At 41.7% G+C, this 20,246-nt stretch overlaps 1 protein-coding gene across 2 annotated transcripts; it reads left to right on the top strand.

The window, feature by feature from the left end:
• The first annotated feature begins 346 nt into the window (after positions 1–346).
• Positions 347–19,385, top strand: clpp (caseinolytic mitochondrial matrix peptidase proteolytic subunit). Of its 2 annotated transcripts, XM_086070926.1 has the most exons (7): positions 347–452; positions 5,349–5,450; positions 7,625–7,696; positions 7,810–7,906; positions 16,269–16,456; positions 16,557–16,662; positions 18,702–19,385. In XM_086070926.1, exons 1-7 carry the CDS (start codon positions 435–437, stop codon positions 18,932–18,934), a joined length of 816 nt encoding a protein of 271 aa, XP_085927052.1. In that variant the 5' UTR covers positions 347–434; the 3' UTR covers positions 18,935–19,385. The 2 variants fall into 2 exon arrangements, with proteins under 2 accessions (XP_085927052.1, XP_085927060.1); XM_086070934.1 differs by lacking the exon at positions 5,349–5,450 and having other exon boundaries at positions 372–452.
• Positions 19,386–20,246: the final 861 nt, after the last annotated feature.

Here is a 20,246-nt window from a genome sequence, read left to right as displayed (position 1 = left end):
GTATTATCATGTATATATTTATTTGTGGATCTGAAAAACACTTGTAAAAATCGCAAATATATTTGTGGATCTAAAAATACTTGTAAAAATCGCAAATATATTTGTGGATCTAAAAATACATCACGTATATATTTGTGGATATCAAAAACACACGTGAAAATACCAGATTTATTTGTGGGAATTAATTTTAGAATCTCTCCCCATATGAGATGGGCTTCATCTTGCTTATCTTTATATAATAAGCGGTATAGAAAACGAATGGAATAGAATTCGTTATTCAGGGCGCCTTCCTACTCTCCAGTCCAGGAGGTGGCAGTAATCTGGCTAAAAGATGTTTGAGCCGCTTTAAAAGAAGAAGAAGAAGAAGAAGAGGCGGTTGCTGCGTGACTTGTCACTGTTGGTCACATTGGGAGTTCAACAAATTCTTCCGAATTATGAGCGTGCTTTTCACGGTCAGTACCATTGTCTACCATTCTATTGTAACGTTTTTATTTAAACTTACTCACCTAGACGGTTACACTGTAAAATAAATATTCGCCAATGCCTCGTCGAGCCTTACGTCAGTGACTAAATGCATTTCTCTCTGTTGGCGAAACATTTTAAAACCAAAAGAAAGAAGGCGCACAATACCCTATGACTTAAACAAGGAATAGCGTAGTACAGCACACAGCTTTGGCATTGCAATGTCATAACAAAAAAACAAAACAGGGCCAATCTGAATAGCGTCTGGGTAATCTTGAAACTAGGAAAAATTCCAAGGTTGAGACTTGAGAAAGCCATAGTAGTACCCACTTTATTGACAATTCCGTACATCCGTGCATTTGTGATATTTTCCCTCGATGCAACGCAATGCATAATGCTTACTTTATACGGTGAAAACAAACGGCGAATTGTATTGCTTTTGCCTGTGAATATCATACAAACCGGGCAGATTGTTATATTAGTCAAACGACATTTCAACATATTTTGAAATCAAAATAATCCTCACAAATCAAAAATTACAAGGACCCAAAATCCAATGCTTTTCAATGAACGGAGAGCGTCATTTCACCGAGTTAAACCACCATTTTGACTTGTGTAAGCTCAGAATTTTTACTTCATATGCCCCATGCGCTAGAATTGTGCAATACTGAAGATTTTTGTTTAAATTGATACCTAGTAATTGCTGGCGCCAGTATCGCCGATATTGATACCAAGTACTTTTAAGTCAAGAAAATATGATGCTATTTTAAGTAATTAGTGTTACTTAATAACATGTTTTATGCAAATTAGACTTAGATAATAATATTCTCAATGGAAATATACATTGAAGGTTGTCTCACATGTAGTAGTAATCTTTATCTTTCTTAAACACTCAAAGAAACGTGAGCCACTGAAGTTCTTCTCGTCTGGACACCTTCTCCTAGCATGTTTTGATTTGAATTCAGCATAGTTTTGGTCTCTTTTTAAAGATTACACTGAATTTTTATCCCCAACAGTCAGAATCTGATAAAGTGCTGCTGGCATTGGGCGATGGTAATGGAAGACATTCTTAGACGTATCAATGCTGCAAATAGAAACTTCTTGCTCTTACTTGGTCCATCAGTATAAAAAAATATATAGTTATGAATATTTACATTTAAAATTGAATCCAATACAGTTATATTTATCATGTATGTTTTATTGAACATGACCTAAACACAAAACAATAAATAATAATTGATTATCGATTACAACCACTACACTATGTAAATTAAGTGGCAAAAACACTGGGCTCCTCTTGGGGTATACTGAATAACAGAAGGGCACATTTGCATTTGGTAGCCATATTTAAAAGTATCGATTCATGGTTTTGGATACATATATATATTTCTAACCCAGCCCTACCCTTAAATTTTCAAAATTGAGCATTAATCACTTCATTCCACCAGAAATATGACGTTGGAAAACAAATGAGCCGGTGTCATCCTTTCAGAGGTGGGAGTAAGTCATTGTTTTGCAAGTCACAATAAGTCTCAAGTCTTTGCCCTTAAGTCCCGAGTCAAGTCCCAAGTCAAGACTGACAAGTAAGTCTCAAGCGATTAACGAGTCCTGCACTTTGAGTTTCAAGTCCTTTCGAGTCATTTTAACAACATCGTAGATTATATTATTTAGGGTGACCATCAAAGTAGGAGTCAGGTACAGTGAACCCAGAGTGGTGTAACAGATTGCCGTGTTTGCAATGTGTTACCAGTGAGTTTACAGTCTCATTAACTACGCAGCTAGCAACAATAATTAGCCGATAAACAACTGACATTAGCTTACTTACCGTTTTTTGTGCAACTTCAGATGTTGAACAAAGTTTGAAGTTGTTGCCTCTCCGTCAGTGATCTAATCTTGGACATACTCCAATTCATTTTTTGTTGACCAACCTCATAGTTTTTGTACCCAAACAACTAGAGGTGCAACAGATCACAAAAGTCACGGATCGGATTGTTTTTCAAAAAGATAATAAAATGAAATCAGATAAATAGAACTTTGTCTTAATTTATTTTATAATTATTTTAGCCATTACATTAAAAAATAAACTAAAAATGTCTAATATGGCCATTAGGATTTAGGAACACAATTTTATATGCAATATAAGGCAAGATTTATTTATTTATTTATTTATGATTTATAGAATTATTTTATACATGGTCCACGTATAAAATAACAAGGTGACGGTATCCTGCCTTACGTTATATTGCTCTTGAAGTTGTGTTCCTAAAATCCATATATATGTTTTGTTTTTTTAAAGCTAGTGTTTTATAAAATAATTATAAATGAAGGCAAAGTTCTATTTATAAATTTTTTTGATAATGAAAAATACATGTAGGTGTCGGTGAAATTTAAAGGCACATTCCCTTCGTTTAAACAGCGAGTGGGTTACAAAGTAGCATAGGTCCACAATAAGAAAAGCAAGCGAGCCAAGCAACATCTGTCACACTACTGTTGATAGCCAGGCGCTCGATGCTAATGCTAACAGTTAGCTACTAATTACAAACGCCGGGGACTTGTACTGTATCGTGCAATGACGGCGTAATTAACTTGCGGTTTCTTCGCGTCCTAAATTCGCTATTTAATATACTTTCGGGTTGGCATTATGATAATGGTGGTAGAAAATATGTAATTTCAATGAAAACCGTTGATAATACAAGCCAAAATGTCAAAGGGAAATAGTCAAGCTGGCGTTCACGCCACCATATAGGCAGACTTATTTTGAAGTTTGCCTTAGCATAGGCGGCATGTGTTTGCAAATTTGCGGCTTTCCTGACATTATTGAACGACGGCACTGTGTCAGCCCAGTTTGCACACGTACACTCACACCGAGAGGAACTTACTTGTTAACATACATTTTAATCTTTTCAAGTCTTTTCAAGTCAAAGGGCTCAAGTCCGAGTGAAGTTACAAGTCATTGTTGGTAAAGTCCAAGTCGAGTTGCAAGTCTTTTAACATTTTGTCAAGTCAAGTCTAAAGTCGTCGAATTCATGACTCAAGTCCACACCTCTGCATCCTTTTGACTAATACGCTCATTTCAGCCTTGATGGATGGCGTTCAAAAGTGTTATCTGCCTACTTCAACGAGACACTGTGGCAGTAATAATTACTAATTTTATAATTAATAATTACTGAACAATACATTTGTGGTCGGTGCTTTGGAATAATAGCATTTTATTGCATATTGCAAATTTAGCGCAACTGTATAAGTGACACAACATGAAAGGGGGCGGGTGGCGGCGCAGTAGTATTTTCCTTGCAGGATCTAATTGTAACATAACTGCTTAAAGCTTAATGAATAAATACAAAGAAAACTCAAACTTTCAGTGGGGCCCATACCTCTTTGTGTTCTAGCAAATTGCATGAGTCAAGAAAGTCTATTATTTTCTCCTGTGTGATTGACCCTTGTGTCTAGAGGCAAGAAACTTCACCTTTGGTAGCAGCCATTTTGTGACATCATGCTTTGTACATCGCAGGCAAATGTGTTGAACTTTTTTGAATTAGTTTTTTCCCCCTTGCAGTTGTTTACACAGTGGGTATTTTTGCTGTGACCTTCAACTCTCTTGCGAGCATTATTTTGCCGTGAATGTCTCTGATCGGTCAATCAGAAGAGCAAGAAATTCTTGCCCTGCCGTTAAATGCCATGATTGCTTGTAGACTGTCCTAATCGTGATTGCAATTATTACCAAATCAATCGTGATTAATATTTTCTTCATAATCGAGCAGCCCTACTTGCTAATAGGAAGAAAAAAATATATTAGGCCCCTATTGTCAATATTTTTCTCATGGAAAACATTTTAATATAGGGTAGTTTTGTAAGCATACTTTGAAAAGCCATTTTTAGCTTTAAACAGCAATATCTGGAAAACTATCTCACCAGCTGTAACCTTCAAAATTTCTACAATCAATATTTGTTAAATTCAAATTCGGAATGTCAGGCGTGGAGCTCAAACAGCCGAGTACTGCACACATCTGGCCTGTATGGAAGGGTGCCATTTCTAAAAGCGAGCCACTAGAAGTCACATCTGTAGTTTGCCAGGAGCCATGTAGGAGACACCGCTGATGAGTGGAAGGTGCTCTGATCAGATGAGACCAAAATTGAACTTTTTGGCCTACATGACAAACACTGTTTGGCGTAAGATCAACACTGCTCAACAGTCTCAACACACCATTCCCACTGTCAAACAAGGTGGTGGGAGCATCATGCTCTAGGGGTGCTTTTCTTCTGCAGGAACAAGGAAGATGGTGCGAGTAGAAGGGAAGATGGATTGCACCAAATACAAGGCAATCTTGGAAAATAACCTGTTTTCACAAATGCTCTCCGTCTAACCTAACTGAGCTGGAGATGTTTTGCAAGGGAGGAATTTTAGTCCCTAAAAATGAAGAACTGATAGAAATATACTCCAAAAGACTTGAAACTGTAATTGCGGCAAAAGGAGGTTCAACAAAGTATTAATTCATGGAGGGGCTGGATACTTTTGCACACCCTACTTTTCAGTTTTTTTTGATGTAATAGAATAGTTTAAATAAGATATCCACTTTATTTCACTTTGTGTGCTACCTTGTGATTAACATTTACATAAAATTTCAATGAAATATATTTGTTTGTGGTTGCCAAAATGTTCAAAAACTCAAGGGGTGTGAATACTTCAGCAAGGTGCTTTATTTTTGCACAACTGTACCCATCAACCAAAGTATGAGAAGTTATAAAAAAGTACAAAAAAAATACTTCAATAAAATAAAATGTATTCTTTCTTTTTTTTTTGCCTAATATTTTGTGGTTCAGGTTGTTTTTAATTTTTCCTCCTAAAATCTATACATATTTTTCTGTCTTGCTTACTTCTCTTCTAGAGGATGATTCGAACTGCTGGAGAGGGACTGAAATTCAGAAGGTCAATCCACTGCAGTTCTGCATGGAGAAGTCCTCTAATACCTATAGTTATAGAGCAAACGGTCAGTGAAATATCCCTATTTCCCATTCATGAATAGTGCGGGTTAACTGTAAATATATTGTTCAAAAAAGAACTTTCTTTTTGGTCCCATATCCTTCCATCCATCCATTGACTACCGCTTATCCGGGGTCGGGTCGCGGGGGCAGCAGCTTTAGGAGGGAAACTCTCCCCAGCCACTTCAACCAGCTCCTCCGGCGGGATCTCAAGGCGCTCCAAGGCCAGCCGAGGGTCCTGGGTCGTCCTCGGGGCCTCCCGCCGGTGGGACATGCCTGGAACACCTCTCCAGAGAGGAGTCCTGGAGGCATCCCAACCAGATGCCCGAGCCATCTTAACTGGCTCCTCTCAACGTAGAGAAGTAGTGGTTCGACCCTGAGTCCCTCCCGTATGACCGAACTTCTCACCCTATCTCTAAGTGAGAGCCCGGAAACCATGCGGAGGAAACTCATTTCGGCCGCTTGTTCTTTCGGTCACGACCCACAGCTCGTAACCATAGGTGAGGGTAGGAATGTAGATCGACCGGTAAATCGAGAGCTTCACCTTTTGGCTTCACACTCAGCTGCGAATCGCTCCAGTGAGAGTTGGAGATCACGGCTTGAAGAAGCCAACAACACCATATCATCCGCATAAGCAGAGATGCAGTGTTGATGCCACCAAACCGGACCCCCTCAACACTTCGTCTGAACCTAGAAATTATATCCATAAAAGTTATGAATGGTGACAAAGGGCAACCTTGGCGGAGTCCAACCCTCACTGGAAACGAATTTGACTTACTGCCATCATTGTGGACCAAACTCTGAAGCGGGTCTTACAGGAACCAAACAGCCCGTATCAGGGGGAATTTAATGTGTAGATTAGTTGTGTTGTGGCAGCTAATATCAAAAATGTGTACAAAAAACCCCACTGATCTGTATATATTACTAGATAGCCGATAGCCCATATACACCCGTGTAAGCTGTTGAAGCCACAGGGCGGCCATCTTACCCCTCCCATTTCACGAGCAGACTACTGTATAAACTATACGTAAACGTACAGATTAGACATATACAGCTCGTAGGCTCTTAATATAGGGGTGGATCGCGGGGTACTTACTATTTTTTAACAAGTGGCCGGTATGTGCTGCTTTAAAGACCCCGTTTTTCTTTTATCGCTCAGTTCCTTAGACCCCAATATTTGATTTGGCAGAGGCGTCTTTTGTTGAATTACAAGTATAACTCTTTAATTAAAAAAAATATGTCAGGTTTAGGCAACCTGAAATATTTAATAGACAACAATCAGAAAGGAAGACAAGAGGGATATATTAATTTGCTCGACGAGGAGAGCAGACGGAGACCTCACAATCTCCATTCCACTCTGAACCAGACTTTGCTTCCCTCCTCCTTTTTATTGGTTTTTGCCAAGTTACATAGAAGCTGCTCTCTAAAGAGTAAGGGGAGCTCCAAAACACAGTCACGGATACAAATCATCACACAGATAACAATGCAGACATAAAAAAAAAAAAAAAAAAAAAAAAAAAACAATGCAGACATGTTTTAAGGTTAAGTTTAAGGCCTGAATCGTAAAACGTTCCAGTCGCCATCCTGCGCTTAGATCACAGCTCTTGTTCTTGTCAAGGAAGATGACAGGAGCATGGGTTATCCTCCCGCACACCAAACACATTTTTCACAACTCAGAAAGAGTAAATATGGGATAAATACACATATATAGGATATACGTCAAACGTGACAATATACAAGTTTCCTCCTGTAAACATCATTAAGCATATAATTTATACATGTATTTAAGGCAAGTTGTAAAATGTCTGTAGCCCTCTTGTTTATGTTGAACACATTTAATACATCATAAATCATGCTGTTTCTACAAAGTACTGTCTCAAATGTTCTCCAATTTCGATACTGTAAATATATAGGATCGTATACCGAGAACCGTTTTGTGGGAGTGGTAATATGGCGGCTTCGCGGCATCAAAAGTTTTGGCCTATCGGCTATATACAGATCAGTGGGAAAAAAACAAGAGTAGAAACTTGAACATAAAATCTAAAAGTTAGCCATGGTGATTTGGCATTAAAACGGGTTAAAAAGTGTTTAAAATATTGGCTTTTGTTTTGAGACAGGGAAGTGAGAAACACACCGTATATAGATGTATTTATTTTTTTCCTTTTGTGCTTCTTCATTTCAGGGCAGGGGAGAACGAGCTTATGACATATATTCTCGCCTGCTTAGAGAGAGAATTATTTGTGTCATGGGTCCCGTAAGTGTCCTGCTTTAATGATTTTTTTCAGATGTTTTTGTTTCGTGATATGCTTTTATGATGATGACGACAGTATATTCTTGATCCCCTCTTCATTTGCCACCTTCTCTCAGATTGATGATGCTGTGGCCAGTCTGGTTATTGCCCAACTGCTTTTTCTTCAGTCTGAAAGCAACAACAAACCAATCCACATGTACATCAACAGCCCTGGTAAGCAAGCAGAGGTAGTACTTGTATTTGTTATTGTTTCCTTAAAGAGGCAAGATATTGTAATAATAATAATGCATCAGATTTATATAGCGCTTTTCTAGACACTTTACAATGGAATGGATACATTATTCATGCACTCAAACATTCACACTGCGGTGGCAATAAGCTTCTTAAGTAGCCACAGCTGCCCTGGGGCAGGCTGACGGAAGTGTGGCTGCCAGTGTGCGCCTATGGCCCCTCCGACCACCACCAAACATTCGCACCTTCCATACACCAGTGTGAGTAGCACTGGAGGCAATGTGAGTGAAGTGCCTTGCCCAAGGACACAACATATGACTTGGGGAGAGCGGGGATTGAACAGCCAACCTTCTGGTTACTGAACGACTGTCTCTACACCCTGAGCCACGGCCGCCACATGGTAATATTGGTCGCCATATTGGTCTTCGAATTAAACGTTTTCAGAATAGAAGGCCACCATAAAATGGAAAACTGCCTTTCCAGTTCATTGCTGTAAAGATACTCACTACTGCAGTGGTCACACTGATGCCTTAATTTCTTAAATATTGTACTCCTGTCTTGTATGATTATATCATACTGTCAAAATCAAACCAAAAATGCACAGGCTGCTAATTGTTTTTGTTTTGTAATGACAAGTCAACATTTTGAATTTTGTTTTATTTTAAATCGTCATACAAAAATATGGTGTATTGGTGCAATTAAAATTATTGAAGGTCCTCTCGACCTTCACCGTCACCAGACGTCGCAACAGTTTGTGACGTCACGTCAGGGTTTATGCCACGACACGCTGCCAGGAAAAATGTCAAAATAAAAGCGTTTCAAGACATTGATCTCCATATATTACTTGGTAAGTTAAGTTTTTTTTTTGCCTTTCTCACCGTGTTAGCACCATATACTGTCATACATACTGCCGTTGGCTTAACTACGACTTCCTAACCGGTATCAGAAATGACGAGGATTGGTTTTAATCCTAGTATTAATATTAAAAAAATTATGATTATGACAATTTTGTAATCCTGGAGTGTAGTAATCGAAATCGTAATTGCATTTTGATTAATTGCAGAGCCATAGTATTAAGAGTAGTAGTAGTAGTAGTAGTAGCAGCAGTAGTAGTCAGAACTGGGCACTTCCATCGTTACGTTGGCCTGTCATTGACAGATGCCCACTTTTCGGGGACTGCATCCGCATTTTCACAGAGTGCTTTATGGCGCGAAACCTAAAAAGAATACACGGACTGAGATGGACCGTCTGTACTGACCTGGATCGACAGATGTAAACCTGCTTCAGTCCGTGTATTTATGAGGCTTTGTGTCATAATGCCCTGGCTGAAAATGGGGACACACTATCAAAAGATGGGCAGTGACAGCCGATGTCATGACTGAAGTGCCCACCACTGGTAGTAGTAGTAGCAGTAGTAGTAATAGTAGTAGTAGAAAGAGAAGTAATAGTAGAAGAAATAGAGGCAGTTAGACCAAAAAAGCTTATCTGGTAGCTACATTGCAACTGAAAAATACTGTAGTGTCATTTTTATGTGGTGATTGACTATGGACGTTCAGCATTTAGGCCTTTGTGAAAATGATCCTCCTTTTTTTTTTTTTTTTTTTTTTTTTTCTTTCTTTTTCTTTTAAGAGCTCAGTATTGTTCATTCGGAAATGTCATCATCATTGCTCTTTTTTTTTTCTTTTTTTTTTTTTTAAATATATATATATATATATATATACACATATATACATACATATATACATATATACATACACACATACATACATTTTTTTTTTGTGTGTGTGTGGGTGAGTATGTGTGTGTGCGTGCGTGCGTGCGTGTGTTTGTTAGCTCACCAGAAAACCTATTAGAAAAAAAAAAAATCTCATACCGTTCACCTAAATCGAACACCAGGAGACCCGAGGGGACCGAAGAAAACCAAGGAAGGTGAAATCCAGTACCGACCAGACACCCCCCACCAGAACTCCTCTCCAGCCCAAGAAACATCCAGACCCCAACAAATCCAAAAAACATAAAATCAGGGAGGCCTCAAGAGACCAACGGAGAGACCGAGAAAAGGAAGGAAGGACAGACGAAGCCGCGTGAGATCCGAGACACCAGCCTCCACCGATTCAATAACCTGAGGAGGAAACAGATTGTGTCTGAGTTTCGGTAGATGCTGGTGTGGTGGATCTGGCATGCATGAAAATCTCCACCAAAGAGGGGAGCCGTCGACCCCCGCCGGAACAGAGCAAGCGCAACACCTCAGGGCCCCCCAGGCCGCGGCAGCGCCAAAGGACGACCCCCGGGCCCCACCAGGGCCACCGGCCGGAGAGCAAACCCAGGAGCAGGAGCGCCCCCCGCCCCAACACGGCCCGCGCCCCCGGCCCAACGCAGCAGGACGGGGCACTGCAGGCCCACCAGGCACCCCACCGGCCCCCAACCCCCGCCCCCCCCACAACCCCCCGCCCCCCATCCACCCCCGCCACCCACCCCAACCCAGCCCCAGCCGCCCCCATGCCCCCAATCCCCCAGACACCCCCCACCCCCAGCACCCCCCACCCCGCAACCCCCACCACCGCCCCCCCCCAACAAAGCCGCCCCCCCCCCCGACCCCACCCCGACCAACCGGCAGCCCCCCAACCCCCGACCCCCAGCCCCCGGGGACCACCCGCACCCAGGCACCGGCGCCGAAGAGGGGCCGGACAGCGGAGCGGAGAGGGCAGCCGCGCCCACCCCACCCCCCGCCGTGTGGAAGGACGGAACACCGGGGGCAGAAGGGGGAGATGGGGGCACCGGAGGGCGGCCGACACCCCCGAACCCCAGGCCCAGCGGGGGAAGGCCCCGGTCGTCACCCCAGCGTTCTTTGTGAAAATTAACCCCTGTTACTGAGTCCGCCAGCTCGCGGACTGGCGAACTCTACCCCTAAACCGTGAATGTGACCCCACCCAGTGTATATACAAGTGTGTGTGTGTGGTGCATTAAAATTAGGAGCAGGTGAACCGGAGCCGATGGAAATGATATTCCCACGCTCCGATCCACCCGCCACCCAAGCATGTTGCTGAGTGTATGTGGTGCTTTAAAAAAAAATAGATAGGGCGGGGGGGGGGGGGGTGGCGGGTGGCGACACGGACAGGGGACCGCAGCACTGCTCTATACTGCGGCCCCCAACCGATGGCACCCCCACAAGCCCCCCCCCCCCCCCCACCCACAAGTTGTGTGGTGTATTAAAATTGGAGGGGAGTTGTAGGGTGAAGACGGTGTCTCCACCCTACCCCACCCCCCAAAGTGTGTTATGTGCCCTATATGTCTATAAAAGTGTATTGTGCAAACCTAGTGTAGTGAGTTAAGAGGTGTGACCAGCGGGGCCCCCCCCAACCGGGCGGGGGCAGGAGGCGCACCGGCCCACCAAGCCCCCACCCACCCCACCAGGACCCCGGCGGGCATATGGGACCCGTCCGGCGGGGCGATAGGGCTCGCCCCCCGGATACTGGGTCCCGCCCGAGGTGTCAGGACGCCCACCGGAGCGGGGCGGGCACGACACCAAACCCCAGCCACCCCCGCCGGCCCCCATAGCACCGAGACCCGGGCCATGGATGGAGCCCCCGGCCCAGGGGAGGGGAAGGAAGGCGTACCGGGGAAGGGGAAGGGAGGAGGGAAGGGGACGACAAGAAGGGCAGGGGGCAGCGGCAGGGACGCAAGGAGAGGGGGAGAGGAGGAGGAAGGGCGACGAGGGAGAGGGGACAGGGAGGCGGAGGACGGGCGGGGAGAGGCGAGGAGGGAGAGGCAGCAAGGGGGAGGAAGGGGGAGGGGAGAGGGAACCACCGGGCACCCCGGCGGCCCACAGGCCCCGAACCGCGTCGCCGGGCCCAGAGCGACGGACCGCGCCGGAACGGCGCCGCCCCCGACACCAGGGAAAGCCCCGCAACGCAGCACCCCCCAAGAGACCCAGGGAACGGCCAAGACGCAGCCGCCACCCAGCAGCCAACAGAGGGGCAGACCCGCCCACTCCCCGTCAGGGGGGACAGCACCCACAGAATTAACCCACTGGCATGCCGTGAATCCGAATATCAACCCCTGGTGCCCATCGGAGGTGAATCCGCTCGATCCCGCTGGCAGCAGCCGGGTTCCTGACTATGGAAACACAACCATTAGTTACAAATTGCCTAATACAGAAACATCAATGCCAGTTATAACGCTGCTGTGGCTCTCGCTAACAGGCAGAATTAAAATCCAAGTTTAGGTTAAAAAATTCTATATACGTAGACCATGTTTCTTTAAATTTTGACATTTGGTTTTTATTTGAGGCAGATATTTTTTCCATTAAAATATGATTTATGAGGAGGTTAGACCATTGGTCGATATTCAAAGTTTGTTTATTTTTCCAGTTAACAAGAATTGGTTTTTTTGCGATAGTAAGGGCTACAAGTATAGATTGAAATTGTTTATGTGGTAAGTCAATTGTTGTTAAGTCACCTAGCAAACACAAGTTTGGAGAGAACGGTATCCTACAGTCCAAGACAGCGGAAAGTTTTTCTAAGACTTTAGTCCAGAAACACATAACCGGAGTACATAACCATAAAGCATGAAAATAAGTGTCTGTAGTGTTTTGTAAACACTGGAGACAAATGTCGGAGTCTGAGAGTCCCATTTTCTTCATCATATATTGAGTAATGTATGTTCTGTGAATAATTTTATATTGGATAAGTTGTAAATTTGTGTGTTTTGTCATTTTAAAAACATTTTCACAAACTTGAATCCAAAAGACAGATTCCGGAGCTATAGACAAGTCTGTTTCCCATTTTGAGATGGGTAAAGACGTTTTATCAGTATATGAAAGTAACTTATATATTTTTGAGAGTTTTTTTGTTGTTGTCGGAGAAAGCTTGGTAATATCTTTAGCTAAAACAGGCGGTTGGAGCGTACCCTGGAGTGTTGGAATTTGTTTCTTTATCATACTTTTAACTTGCAAATAATGTAAAAAGTTTCCGTTTTTTATTTTATATTTTTGGAGCAAGGATGTATATGATATAAACATATTATCTGAGAAGAGATGGTGGAGATGTGTAATTCCTTTCTGCTCCCACACATTCAAATAAAACGATTGGTTGTTAATTTGAAAGTCGGGGTTATGCCATAGGGGAGAAAGCCCGCTGGGCTCCACTTTGGCTTTTGTCATTTCTAGTGCCTTCCACCAGGCAGTCAGGGTGGCGGAAATCATTGGATTTTTAAAGCAGTTATGGCGCTTAATCGATGTTGTAATAAAGAGTAAATCTAGGAGTCTGAGGTTATTACAATCCTTCTGTTCTAGTTCCAGCCAACAGTTAGTATCTCTATTGGGTTGTGCCCATAAAATAATATATTGTAGCTGGTTGGCTATATAATAGTGCATAAAATTTGGTGCCTCTAGACCTCCTTTGGATTTATTTTTCTGAAGAGTAGATAGACTAATCTTTGCTTTTTTTTTTTTCCAGTAAAATTTTGTAACGGCTGAGTCCAACAACTGGAACCAGTTAGCCGTAGGTTTAAATGGAATCATTGAGAAAAAATAGTTTATTTTGGGTAAAACTTTCATTTTAATAGTGGCTATTCGTCCTATTAGAGAAATAGGAAGATTATTCCAGCGCTCCAAGTCACTATAAATGCTATCCAGAAGTGGAGTGAAATTTAAATGAACTAAATCAGTTAATTTAGGTGAGATTTTTATGCCTAAGTATTTTAAATTACCTATAGGAAATGAGTAGTATGGGTCCTGGCTTGCAGGGTTCCATGAATTTTCTGTAATAGGTAGAAGTGTTGATTTTGTCCAGTTAATAGAATAGTCTGATAACTGTGAGAATTTAGTTATTAAGTTAAATACTTCCCCTAATGAAATAGCAGGCTTTTCTAAATAAAGTAAAATATCATCGGCATATAGATTAATTTTATGTTCTGTTACCCCAGAGTGAATTCCTTGAATCATTCTTTCCTGGCGTATGGCTAATGCAAGCGGTTCAATAAATATTGCAAATAATAAAGGCGACAGTGGGCATCCCTGTCTTGTGCCTCTCTGTAGAGTAAAACTCTTAGATATAATCCCATTAGTAGTAACAGTAGCTTTAGGAGAATCATATAATACTGACACCCAGTGAATAAATGACTTCCCAAAGCCAAATTTATTTAAAACAGCAAAGAGGAAGGACCAGTTAACTTTATCAAAAGCTTTTTCTGCATCCAATGATATAATAACTGCCTTTTTATCATGCCGCTGTGACATACTAATAAGGTTAAAGAGCCTTCTAATATTATTAGTAGAGTGACGCTCTTTAATAAAGCCTGTTTGGTCGCTATGAATGATTGTCGGGATTACTGTTTCTAATCTAGATGTAAAAGCCTTAGTGATAATTTTAATATCAGTGTTAATTAGTGAAATCGGACGGTAACTTGATGGAAGGGTGGGGTCTTTTTCTGGCTTTAATAAAAGTTTAATTGCTGCTGTATTCATGTGTGGGCGTATGTGACCATTAGTTTTAATTTCTGTTACTACTCTTAAGAATAGTGGAGCAAGCATTGACCAGAAGTGCTTTAGAAATATAGCCGGATAACCATCCGGGCCGGGTGCTTTGCCATTTGGCATACTATCTAGAGCACTGTACAACTCGTTTATAGTAAGTGGTGCATCTAACATATCTTTATATTCAGTAGTTACCTGAGGTATACTTAAGCTACTGAGGAATGCCTCAATATGCTCTGGGTTAGGTTTATTAGTTTCTGAGTATAAGTTGTGATAATAATTATAAAAAATTTGATTAATTTCTTCTGGTGATTGTGTACATTCACCAGTTGTACCTTTAATAGCCGTTATAAGCGATTTTTCCCGATTACGTTGAAGTTGGTTTGCAAGAAATTTACCTGATTTGTTATTATATTCAAAGTTGTTGTATCTCAATTGTTGTATTATAAACTCTGTCTTTTTAGTTAACATATCGTCTAACTGTATTTTTGTATTTTGTAAGTCAGTCCATATTTGGTTATTTGGGTTTATTGCGTACTCATCCGTCAGTTGTTTAATTTTATCTTCCAAGTCTTTTTCTAATTTTTGATCCTGTTTCTTTTTATAAGATGAATATGATATAATTTTACCTCTAATTACTGCTTTCCCGGTTTCCCAGAGAAGAGCTGGAGATAGGTCTGGAGAGTCATTTATTTCCAAAAAGTCCGCCCATTCTTTTCTTATAATTTTGTCAAATTCTGCGTCGTTTAGTAGTGAGATGTTAAAACGCCATGTAGGTGGTGGTTTAAAGGTATAATCAACTTGTAGGGAAAGGGAGACTGGTGCATGGTCGCTAATAATAATAGGATGTATTTTTGTAACGGTTTTATCAGCAATAGAATTATTTGTAAGAAAAAAATCAATTCTTGAAAAGGACCGGTGCACAGCGGAAAAGAAGGTAAATTCCTTCTTATTTGGGTTTTTAAGTCTCCAGCTGTCGACGAGGCCAAAGTCATCCATATATTCCCCTATTACTTTTGTGGATTGTGATCGCCTTATACATGTTGTTTTATTAGAACGATCTATTAATGGATTTAAGGTTGTGTTAAAGTCTCCTCCAATAATAATAGTAGAGTTCGCTGCTAATTCAAACAGTTGATCCTCCTGTCAACACTGAAGAATGGTAGTGGCTTAGTGATGCTCCTCTACTGCTTTCAAACCAGCACGATGGGAAGGGCAAGTGTATTAACAAATCAATAAAATGGCATTATGTCTATGAAGAAGCTGAAACGTAGGTGTCATTGAATCTTCGACCAAGCCAATGAGCCTAAGCATGTCTCCAAAGTCGATTTAGGCTTAGTTTCAGAAGAGTGTCAGTATCATCTGACCCAATGAAAAATCTTTGGTGATATTTAAAGAAGACTTGGCTCTTTGAACTGGTGACCCTTGTCCATTAAGAACATACAAAAATTACTAAGGAATGCTGCCAAAAGCTGGTGTCCGTGTAGGCATCACTTTTTGCAGTAGTTCAAAAGAGATTTATTAAAATCACTTATCAATGTAATTTGGGGGATAATATTTTTTTCACTATATATATATATATATATATATATACACTTAATATAGATATGTATTATAAATTAAATTTGTTTTACTGTACCCTATTGTCACTGTTTAGCAAGTTTTAGCCAAAATAATTGTGCAAACCACCTAAAGCAAAAGCTCTCGGTCTGAAAATGAATCAGTCTATTGATTGTTTCTGAAGAATGTTGCCGATTGTGTATAATTTATGTATGTGTTAACAAGGTTGGTAATCTTTCAAAGCTCTTATCCTGGTTTTAAAAACAGTGTACATCTTCACTTCAGTAATAAACTTCTCACTCCCCCTAGGTGGTGTGGTGACAGCAGGCCTGGCCATATATGACACCATGCAATATATCCTTAATCCCATTTCCACTTGGTGTGTTGGTCAAGCAGCTAGTATGGGTAGTTTGCTGTTGGCAGCAGGGACAACAGGAATGAGGCATTCATTACCCAATGCCCGTATCATGATCCACCAGCCATCTGGAGGTGCTCGGGTAAGAGAGCTCCAAATGTCAAATCAAGATTTTCTGAGACTGTTAGTGATAAAATATTTTATACATCTTTCTTTACAATGGAATTAATCTTGTTTTCCAGGGTCAGGCCACTGACATCGCCATCCAGGCTGAGGAGATCTTGAAACTAAAGAAACAAATAAACAATCTCTATGCCAAACACACTGGGCAACTGCTAGAAACTATTGGTAGGGTCCCACCAGTACATCTGCACTCTCTGAATGCCATCCATCCATTATCTGCCCCTTATCTAATGTCGGGTCGTGGGGGCAGCAGATTTAGGATGGAAGTCCAGACTTCCCTCTCCCCAGCCACTTCAACCAGCTCCTCCAGCGGGATCCCAAGGCGTTCCCAGGTCAGCCGAGAGACATAGTCTCTCCAGCGTGTCCTGGGTCGTCCCCGGGGCCTCCCGCCCGTGGGACATGCCTGGAACACCTCTCCAGAGAGGAGTCCAGGAGGCATCCGAACCAGATGCCCAAGCCACCTCAACTGGCTCCCCTCCACGTGGAGGAGTAGCGGCTCAACCCTGAGTCCCTCCCAGATGACTGAACTTCTCACCCTATCTCTAAGGGAGAGCCCGGAAACCCTACGGAGGAAACTCATTTCGGTCGCTTGTATCCGGGATCTTGTTCTTTCGGTCACGACCCACAGCTTGTGACGATAAGTGAGGGCAGGAACGTAGATCGACCGGTAAATCAAGAACTTTGCTTTTCGACTCAGCTCCGTCTTCACCTCAAAGGACCGGTAGAGTAGGGATGTAACAATATCCAAACATCACAATACGATATTATCACGATATGATAATTATCACAAAATTGTGGAGAGGTCACAATATTGTAAAAAAAAAAAAAAAAAAAAAGAGCTAATACTAAAAAGAACACACACAATATTGTGCTAAGTATATATATATATATATATATATATATATATATATATATATATATATATATATATATATATATACGTATATGTATATATATGTGTGTATATATATATATATATATATATACGTATATGTATGTATATATGTGTGTATATATATATATATATATATATACGTATATGTATGTATATATATATGTGTATATATATATATATATATACGTATATGTATATATATGTATATATATATATATATATATATATATATATACGTATATATATATATATGTATATATATGTATATATATATATATATATATACGTATATATATATATATATATGTATATATATATATATATGTATATATATATATAGGAACTTACTTGCTAATGCAAGCACACATTGAGTTCCTTCACATATTGACTCTGTTCACAAGCATATTACGTTCCCCTTCATCTGACAGCGTAGATTTTAAACGTACAAGGGGCAAAACATGCCTTGTGAAAATTAAACTGCACTAAAAAAAAATATCCACCAGAGTGTGCTAGAACTGCGCAAATGGAAATCAACCCAACTTTTTTAACAGATGTGCTGCTTTCAATATTATGACATGACGACGACGATATATTGTGGCAGTTTTAATATTGCGATATCACGATATTGCCGTTATCATTACATCCCTAATACAGAGTCCGCATCACAGCAGACGCTGCACCGATCTGTCTGTCGATCTCTCACTCCATCCTGCCCTCACTCGTGAACAAGACCCAAAGATACTTGAACTCCTCCACTTGGGGTAGGATCTCATCCCTGACCCGGAGAGGACACTCTACCCATTTCCGACTAAGGACCATGGTCTCGGATTTGGAGGTGCTGATTTTCATCCCAACCGCTTCACACTCGGCTGCAAATCTTGCCGAACCTTTTTTTGGGGGGGGGGGGGGGGGGTCATAACAAGCAGCATACACCTTCAATGTTACTCTTTGTTACAATGTTTAACAATTCCTGTGAAACAGTACAAACTGTTTTAACTGCACATAAAGTAGTTTCAAATTCAACTCAAATAAAAATGAAAAGCCAATTAGTCATCTCACAACTGAAGAAGACAGTGGCTGACTTTTTCAGAACTCTGAGGACTGAGATAAAATTGGTGCACATGGTCTTTTTTTTTTTTTAAGGGATCCGCTGATCACGAACTCCCAAAATTCAGAAAAACGTGGACGATCTCGATCCAGGCCGATCAATCGCACCCCTTGTTTGCATATTTCTGTCAGATGAAATTACAAATTGTTTCTGGTACATCGTCAATGAGAAGTGTGAGCCTTTAATTGTTCTGTCTTCCAGAGAATGCAATGGAGAGAGACCGCTATATGAGCCCCACAGAGGCCCAAGACTTTGGTATAATCGATCTGGTCCTGGTCCACCCACCTCAAGCCGGTAAAGATGAGCCTGAGTTGGTTCAGAAAGAGTGTGGAACAGCAGCTGGTCCCTCTGCAACTCTGGAGTCTTCAGCACTGGAGAATGCCTCAACTGGAACACCCCACCTCACCCCTCACACAAATTTGAACCAGAAGTGATCATAGCAGAGTTGTCTAAGTACTGTATACCTTTTGTTATTATTTAAAAAATAATAATAATCTAAATTGGCTTCTGTTCTTCTATGCAGCATCAACTCTGTAAATTTTTTTTAATAATAACATGCACGTGTCACGCAACTGATCTCGGAATGGGCGAGTACCGATACCAGCCTTATTTTAAGGTATTGCGTGACGGTGGGCGATATCAGTATCGCCCTCTAGTGGCCGTTTTAAATCAAGAACTTGAAATTAGAGGTGTAACAATTATCGTCCAGTTGTAACTTTTTCAACCTCATCACAAACAAAAGTAATGTCATTTCTGTGTCCTGGACATGCCACAGTGGGGATCGGGGGTGCCAAGAGACATTCTGTCTTACCCCCACAAAGACCTCCAGCACTGACTGACAGACACAAAAAAGTTTAAAAATAAATAAACCTTTTCAGAAACCTGTCTTATTTTGTAACAACAATGAATTATGAAATGTTATGCATTTGCCATTTTTGAAATGTTGACTCCATGAATCACCGTGAAGGTGTTTTTGTGCCATATTCTCCTCTTAACTTTCATTTGTGTGCACGTATTAACTGTTGTAAGCTAGGTAACACTTCTTTTGATGTGTGACGTGTTTTAATTGATTGAATTTTGACCTGGGAATCTCGTTTAACATGGGATCCAAATTCAACTTGATGAGTCTTCACATCAACATTGGCACCAGGACACCCTAGGCTGCAGTTCGATGATCGACTTTGTAGTCGTGTCATCGGATTTGCGGCCGTATGTGTTGGACACTCGGGTTAAGAGAGGGGCGGAGCTGTCAACATCACCACCTGGTGGTGTGTTTGCTCCGATGGCGGGGTAAGATGCTGGTCCGACCAGGCAGGCCCAAACGTATTGTGAGGGTCTGCTGGGAACGTCTGGCAGAATCCCCTGTCAGAAAGAGTTTCAACGCCCACCTCCGGCAGAGCTTCTCCGTTGTCCCGGGGGAGGCGGGGGACGTTGAGTCCGAATGGACCATGTTCCGTACTTCCATTGTTGAAGCGGCCGATCGGAGCTGTGGCCGTAAGGTGGTTGGTGCCTGTCGGGGCGGCAATCCTCGAACCCGCTGGTGGACACCAGCGGTAAGGGATGCCGTCAAGCTGAAGAAGGAGTCCTATTGGGCCTTTTTGGCCTGTGGGACTCCGGAGGCTGCTGACAGGTACCGGCTGGCCAAGCGGAATGCGGCTTCGGTGGTCGCTGAGGCAAAAACTCGGACATGGGAGGAGTTCGGTGAGGCCATGGAGAACGACTTCCGGACGGCTTCGAGGAAATTCT

This window comes from Leptonotus elevatus, chromosome 1, assembly GCF_054856555.1.
Source record: "Leptonotus elevatus isolate MCC_2025b chromosome 1, RoL_Lele_1.0, whole genome shotgun sequence".
Classification (NCBI taxonomy): Eukaryota; Metazoa; Chordata; class Actinopteri; order Syngnathiformes; family Syngnathidae; genus Leptonotus; species Leptonotus elevatus.
Note: the sequence above shows the minus strand (reverse complement) of the source record. Positions and strands in the feature narration are given on the sequence as shown.

Coding starts and splice junctions, on each gene's coding strand:
- clpp (XM_086070926.1), top strand. Junction 5,451..7,624: donor CTATAGTTATAGAGCAAACG/GTCAGTGAAATA, acceptor TCTTCATTTCAG/GGCAGGGGAGAACGAGCTTA. Junction 7,697..7,809: donor TTATTTGTGTCATGGGTCCC/GTAAGTGTCCTG, acceptor ACCTTCTCTCAG/ATTGATGATGCTGTGGCCAG.